The 7,892-nt window shown below is 42.1% G+C and overlaps 1 protein-coding gene across 1 annotated transcript; it reads right to left on the bottom strand.

Moving 5' to 3' along the window:
- Positions 1-923: 923 nt before the first annotated feature.
- LOC147887151 (uncharacterized) lies at positions 924-2,170 on the bottom strand. Its single transcript, XM_087394573.1, has one exon. The coding sequence runs from the start codon at positions 2,075-2,077 to the stop codon at positions 1,394-1,396; it is 684 nt and encodes a 227-aa protein (XP_087250699.1). The 5' UTR covers positions 2,078-2,170; the 3' UTR covers positions 924-1,393.
- Positions 2,171-7,892: the final 5,722 nt, after the last annotated feature.

The following is a 7,892-nucleotide window of genomic DNA, read 5'->3' as shown; positions in this document are numbered from 1 at the left end:
CTGCAACATTTGTGAGTAAGAAGCCAAGTAGAGAGGTTGAAAAAGAGCTAGAACAGCAACCTGCAAGCCAACCACAAAGGGTCATGTGAGACGAAGCATTGTGAGGAGAGGTCAAACAATTGTTGTAAGGAGAGGTCAAACAGTAGCCGCGAATGAAGCTGTAAAGAAGCAGCTTGCAAGGAGTTGCTTGGAGACTCCGCAAAAGAGCACAGCAGCGAAGAAGCGCACAGCAGGGCGAGAGATTGGGCAAACCAAATTCGAGGGATCCAATTCAGGAAAAGGCAAGGAGGATGAAATCTGGTAGAACCCAAGAGAGGGGATGCAAGATGGGCAAGTGGCACAAAGGTGAGCGATAGGTTATGGCACACAGCTAGCTCTAGGCTATAGCAGTAAAGACAAAGAAGTAAGTATATCACACCGCGCCAACCGATTGTTGTTGCAAGAATATATCGCATCAAAAAGAACGCGAAGACACCTGTGCAAATGGGAGGAAGCCAAAAAAGAGAGGCAAAAAGAAAGTATTTTTCTCTTTGAAACACGAACGATTACTAAGCCCTACCCCTCTTGGGGCAGGCCAGAAACCTTGAGAGCTTTAACTTTTAGCAACACTGATCAATTTGGCACATACATCCCACCCACTCACGTACGGAGGCAGATTGAAGCTCACAGTAGAGCCAAGAAGGCAATTACCTTTCCAGAGTACGTGAGCATAAAATTTCCGTCGCTACAAAGCTCACAGGTTGCACTTGATTTATGTGAGCGCAGGATCCCGCTGTAAAAACCTTGCTGCCTCATGGATCTTTACAACTTGTTTTTGGACTTTGAAAATAACAAAATTGAAAAAGTAAAAAATTCATCGCTTGCATTTCATGTATCGTGTGGGTGGTACTTTGTCTATGTCACAAACCTTCCTAGTGTCAAAATACATTTCCTTTCTCGAAGGGTCACAAGGGGACCTCTGCGTGACACCATATCAAAATCTCTTTAAAAATACAGATCGACAAACAGTCTTGAGTGTAAATTGAACCTCGTTACAAAATACCAAAGCTCACGCACGAGAAGAATCTTATCCATATCCATATTACATTGTGGAGAAACGGTATGTAGTGCAGTCGATTACTTCCATGATGATACATCTGATCAAGGTGTCAGTCGTTTGCAACGCAGAGCGACGGCGTGTAGATTACTGAAAATCAACACAACTGGGAGCAAGTGAACCACTCCCTCAACCGTAGAAATGTGCCTAATACAAAGAAACATACTATGGCTATGAGACGGTCCTGACAAGTGATTAGGAATGAGCATTTTGTCACGAGGAGCAAGGTCTCCAAACGCCCTTCAAGCATCCGGGAGGATCCAAAAACAAAATCCAGCTCTCGGATCATTGACCCTTTCACTGGACAGCAGATCTATCGTCAGTTGCGGCGTTGGCAGGCAATTCTGCAGGTTCAGAAGGGTCGTAAATTTTCATGTTGTTCATGTCCCCTGGCAAAGATGAAACGAGTGGTGATGGCGACCCAACACCCTTAACTCCCAGATCTGTCCCCGCTACCGCACCCGGAGCACCCTCAGCATCAGAATGCTCAATTAGGGTTGGAGATTCTGTGCGACAGCTCTCAATTTTGGAATTCTCAACCGAATTCGTCAAGCTCGGATCTGCGCCTGTCTCAACCGCAGGGCCATTGGTCGGAACATCAGGCGTGGATTGCCCCGAGAAGGGTCCATCGGTATTCTGAGAAATCTCATCGGGCTCCATCTGAGCGTGCTCCAACGCAGGCATTTCGTCACCATCATCGCCATCCATCTGATCGTCCTCAATTACTTCATCTTCCTCCTCTGCTCCTGGACCCTCCTCAACAACCTCCTCCTCCTCCTCGTCCTCCTCCTCGTCATCATCATCCAAGTAATACTCGGAATCAGAGCCATCTTCATCATCGTCGTCGTCGGAAGCACCGCTTAAGCCGTCCTCATCATCCTCTTCTTCATCATCATCGTTGTCGAAGTCGGAGTACTCGGAGCCATCGTCCTCCTCCTCCTCCTCGTCGGAATAATCGTCTTCGCTGTCTGAGGAAGCCATGGATGCAAACACTCGAAGCTCGCAAGGAGCCCCAAGAACCTACTAAGCTGGCTTCAAAGAAGATACGAGAGAAGGAAAGTGTTGGGCTATTTATCTTTGGCTACATGCTATGTTAGAGAAATCACAAGCATTTTGGCATACGCCAAAGGCAAATTGACTCTTAGGCTCTTTACAGGCTTGTGCACCATGGGCACCGCCCACGAATCATCAACACGCAAAATTGCTTGCCCACTTCCAGCCCAAGGCCCAGATACATTCAATCCACGATGGACGAGCATGGACAGCTCTAGTTTGTAAACGCCCTTATTATGGGAATTGTCCGAGGGCCTTAAATGAATGCTATGATAGAAGGATAACCCTATAGGGTACCACCTTGCATGAGGAGATGGGTGAGACTCTGAATGCTTGGTGACACCACCGTTGAGCCTACACCCAGTATGGGTATGGCAGTGCAAAGTACTAGAGGCTTATGCTCGGTGAACAAGACATCCTTCCACCAAACACTTCCAAGCGCAAACCGTGAATGCATTTGTGTAGCCAATATTGACTCAACGTGGCCCACAACTGATAGGAATGTAATTTATTGATCCATTTCCAACATAATTTGGTACACTTATCATACAAACCCTCCAGGCCAATCCCACCTGCTACCTTAGGAGATATAGCGTAAGACCAGTATTAAGTATCTCGCCATAAAAATTGCTTAGCCAACTTCTCTACTAATGAGATGCGGTTCAGGGAGAAGGGCAGCACCGTATTAATAGTGGTTCCAAGAGATGCTTAAGTAAGTCATGCAGCCCAACAATGAAGCTGTTTTTCACGCTACTTGTGGTATTTAGCCTCCATTTTATCAAAGCACCATTTGAACTTTTGTTTCGGAAATTTTGAGCACCAATGGACAGCCAAGATACCTAAATACAAAGCCAAGTGAAATCAAAGGTAACTTGTAGTAGTGATTCAGCCATTCAGGTGGAGAGGACCATGCTAGAAACAAAACGGAAGTTTTTGTTGCATTAATTTTTGGAATTGGAGCTAGCTGCAAACAAGGTAGCTTTCCATTAAGCTCTCTAGATTCTCTTCCTGAGCCTCCAAAATATTAGTGTTGTCATCTGCAAAGAATTGAGAAGTGAAATTGGACCCATCATTGTTGCATTAATTCTGGAATTGGAGACAGCCGCAAAGTCTTCATACAATTCTATTAAGCTCGCCAGATTCTATTCCTAAGCCTCCAAAATAATAGTGTTGTCATCTGCAAAGAATTGAGAAGTGTGGACCCATCAGGTAATGACAAACCAAATTGTATCACAATTAACACGGTAATCCAATTGTCTCAAGACAGGCTCAGTGAGATGACGATAGCAAATAGGAGTGGCACAAGTGGGCAACCTTGGCGTATGGATCTACATAGAGCTGAAACTTGTGGTAGCGAAACCCATTGATAGCCACCATTGTTGATGCATTTGTGAATAGAATTCTGATCATTCTGCAAAATACATAGCCAAACCCTAAAGCATACATCGATCGTAGTACAAACTCCCAACTAACCTAGTCATAGGCCTTCTCTAAATCAAGATTCAAGAGAATAAACTACGCATTCTAGAGAATAGTATGATCAATGGCAATCAACAGGCTTAAGATAGCATCATGAATCTTTCGACCAAATACAAATCCACACTAACGAGCATGAAATATCTGACCCAAAATGAACTTGATTTGCATAGCCATAGCTTTAGCTAGTATCTTCAGTATTGTTAGTGTGACAGAGATCTTACTAACTTTTGCATACATACTGGAGGATAGGTAATCTTTAGGCAAGTAGCATAGTGAAATCCAGAGGAATGCAAGTCCTCATTGCACCACATGGCATACTATTTTTATAGTTTTGCTTGCCTTTGTTTAACCTTGTCGTTTTTTTGTTGCTTTTTTATTCATATAAAGGTTGCAAGAGCTCAAATTTGATGTGCATGTTTAACCTTTTTGAAATCTACGAGTCCGGTGTGCTCGTTGTAGGCTATGTTCCCAAGTTCCTATCTGTGAGGTATTTAAAAGCTATCAATTTGCAAAGATAAGGAAACCTCAAAGGAGAACAAGCCACGTGTCTACCTTGTGTCATCATGCTAATGGTGCAAAGCAAGACAATCCAAAGCAAAAGAAATAGAAAGCTGTGAAATTCATGTGTCATTGTAGTAATGGTTGAAACACAAAAGCTAAAAGCAAGGCACCCCCATAGATGTTCTCTTTTTCCACTCTGTGCACCCATTTTATTGTGGAGTGTATCACTCTTTGCTAGGGTAAGAAAATGCTTGAAGCAAGAGGAGACATCCATTCATGGGATAAATCCAAGTAAACTTGGTGAAATCATCCACAAAAGTAAGAAAGTATAAGTAGCCCCCAAGGGCTAAAGTGTTTAGACCGCCTGATAGACTTGTTCTAGGGGCAGACTATGGGATGCTTACTGATTATGAGGAGCCTTCTTGCTATAGGGAGGCTATGATACACGAGGATCAGTGCAAGTGCAGTATGCTATGAAATTAGAGATGAATTCACTCATAAAGAATAAGACTTGGGACTTGGTTTCTTTGCCACATGGAAAGAAAGCATTGCCATGTAAATGGGTCTACAAGATGAAGGTCACAGCAGCTGATGATGTGCCTAAGTACAAGGCCTGTGGTTGCTAAAGGGTTCAAGCAAGAGAAGGGTGTGGACTTTGATGAGATCTTCTCTCTGGTTGTGAAGATGACCACACTGTACTTGGACTTCTTGCTGCAGAGGATATGGAGCTTATGTAGATGGATGTCAAGCTTGCATGGGGATCTGCATGAGGAAATTTATAGCCCGAAGGCTTTGAAGAAAAGGGTAAAGAGCATTTGGTTTGCAAGCTGAAAAAGAGTCTGTATGGCCTTAAGCAAGCTCCTAGAGAATGGTATCAGAAGTTTGATGCTTTCATTTGGTCCGAGGGTTTTAGAAGAACTGAGACACTGCCTCTACACTAAAAGGGATGAGGATGATAGCCTGATACTCCTAGCAAATAAAAGGGTGTCCTGCACCCACCAAAACTTGTGTGGCTCTCTCTCTCTCTCTCTCACCATCTTCTGTTCTACTTCCATTGAGAGCACTCTCATAACTCTCTTCCGATTACTCCCAAGAATGTGGCTTCTTCTTTTTATGAGGTGTTGGGTGTGGTTAGACACTAAAGGAAGTACAAAAGTATATGCGGATGGATAGTTCATGGTTTCTATTATTGACTTGCCCTTTTATGGATAGTTCATGGTTTTGCTATTTTACTTCCCCTTTTGCAAAAAGTTCATGGTTTTTGCTATTTTACCTCCCCTTTTTGTTCTTCATGTGGGGTTGAGAAATTTTAGTCAATGTATTTATTGTCAATATAATATAAAATCCTCTTTTTACTTTAAAAATAGAAGAGTGGTTCCGAATGTAGTGGGCACACTATTGAAACACTGATACGTCTCTAGATAAAAGTACTTGGTAGCTCATTATTAGCTACCACTCATTAAATTTAATAGTTTACATCACTTAAAAAAGTGAATATCCTAAAACATGAATGTAGCTTGACAATGATGCACATGCACTTTCTTTATGACATGTACAAATGATTTTCACAACAAGAAAGTGATTTACATTAAATGCTAAATCAAGAAACTATTATATATATACCTTTGTAAGACTAGAATATATCTAATCATACAAATGTAGTTTTTTTGTTTTAAAGTTTAAAAATATACATAGAAAAGATGAAAGCAGATGAAGATGATAAGACAATGAGATAATCAAGAGGAGAGAAAGTAACAAAACAAGTATGAAGGAGGGATTTGTTTTTGGTTCTCATAAATAAATCTAGAAGAGAAAAGCACAATCATACTCTATGTAGTGATAACTATATTTAGCTCCTCGCACAAAATGCTCTAGCAGAAAGTAGAAAGGATGCCCCACAAGCCACGGTTTCTCTCCAAGAAAAACACTTACAACTATCTGATGCTTTGAACCAAAAGAAAAAGTTTGAGTTATCCCTCTCCCAAATGCAAGCCACTTGTAATGATATCAAGAAGGAAATGGTGCACTTAAAGGAAAGATTACTACTTAAAGAGGATAAAATCCATGCCCCATTAGACACAAACAATGAGTTGCAGAACAGTCTCAAAGATGGTAAACGTCAAATTCAAGCACTAGAGAAGGAATGCATGGCATCAAGAGAGATACTTGTGAACACCAAAGCAGAGCTGGATGCTCAAGAGCAAGAGATACTTGTGAACACCAAAGCAGAGCTGGATGCTCAAGAGCAAGAGATACTCCAACTCTATGTGCTTAATGATCAATTTCCAAGGCATCCAAAAGCAGCTCAACAATTCAATAGTCTAAAGCTTCCATACACCTCCACACTATGTAAGTATAAACACAAGTGCATGGAGTGGAAAAATCAAAAGGCAATAATTTCCAAGTTGGAAATTCAACTACTAGGTCAAGCTGATGACAATGCAGAGGGGTCAGCACAAGATCTTTTGCTACAGGGCATCTTTACATTATACCAAGAGTTTGTTGCAGTCCTCCAGCAAGAGGATCACCTTGAAGGAAGAATATGCATACTGTGGAAACACTTGTAAATCAAAATGTTATATGCAGTATCTAGTCTTGATTGGACCAGACCAGTAAGCACAAAGACTCCAAAATCGATGCCAACATATGGATGAAGACAAGAAGAATGTGTATGTGTTCTGTCTCTCAGTGCATGCAAATATCATACGGTTAAAGGCTGATGCAATACTACTATATGAATACTTGATGGGAAGCCCCCCTCTTTGGGTAGTAGCCAGACTCCTACCCTTACTGCAACAATCACCAGCAACTTCCAAGGGATATAACTCCCAAAAAAATCCAACATTAAAGCTGTCAATGCCTACCAGAAGCGACGAGGATTTGCCAGTGGAATATGTGGTCTACCTTCAATCTAATCTCCCCTATCTTGCCACTCTCTATTCTGATCTACTCACATTTCTACCTAACTCTAGTACTATCCTCCATACCTTTCCAGAAATCCATGCTAACCCATATTCCTTGCCATGCCTCTTTGCCCATGCCTCTTAACACTATCGCCTAATCCAAGAATCTAACTCCTATCATCCAGTTACACCTAACTTTTTTCCAACACTTGACAATCTATCCCTTGAAGACTATCAAGTTGCTAAATCCATTTGCTCTGCTCTCCCTCCACTTTCCACCAACATCCCTACTTCTACCTTCTCAAATTCACTACTTGCTTCGACCTCAAGATTTTCCCTTATAACCTCTTCCTCTCCCCCAAGACCACATATTCCTCCAATCTCCCTTGAGTTTTCAATGGAAGACACCATTAATGATTCCATCAATGAGCTTCACAAATTGGATAATCCAATTCGCACACCACATGGGAGTTGCATCAAGATACAGGTAGGATTCCCACGCCCGGTAATCCCATTGGTGATTTTTGGAGGCAATACCCAAACATGCAATCAAGAGGAGGATGGGCCTCTCCGGAATTTCAATGAGTATCCGCCAAGCACAAATCACTCCAAACATCAGCATCAAATTGGAGCCACATCCTGCTTGGCATAAACCAAAGATGCTCAATGAAAAGTATCTCCTTGAATACTTACAAGCTCCATCTTCCTTTTGCAGGCACCCACATTTGATGCGGTACCCCGTCGCTACCGATGGGATGCCAATCATCATGATCCAAATAGTGCAGATGCTCCTTACAATTGGCCATTAATCAATAGAAACTCTAAAATCAAATGGACAAGTCAGGAAACACTCATCAGAG

Source organism: Dipteris shenzhenensis, chromosome 23, assembly GCF_047967505.1.
Source record: "Dipteris shenzhenensis isolate YYH24624 ecotype China chromosome 23, Dip_SZ_1.0, whole genome shotgun sequence".
NCBI lineage: Eukaryota > Viridiplantae > Streptophyta > Polypodiopsida > Gleicheniales > Dipteridaceae > Dipteris > Dipteris shenzhenensis.
Note: the sequence above shows the minus strand (reverse complement) of the source record. Positions and strands in the feature narration are given on the sequence as shown.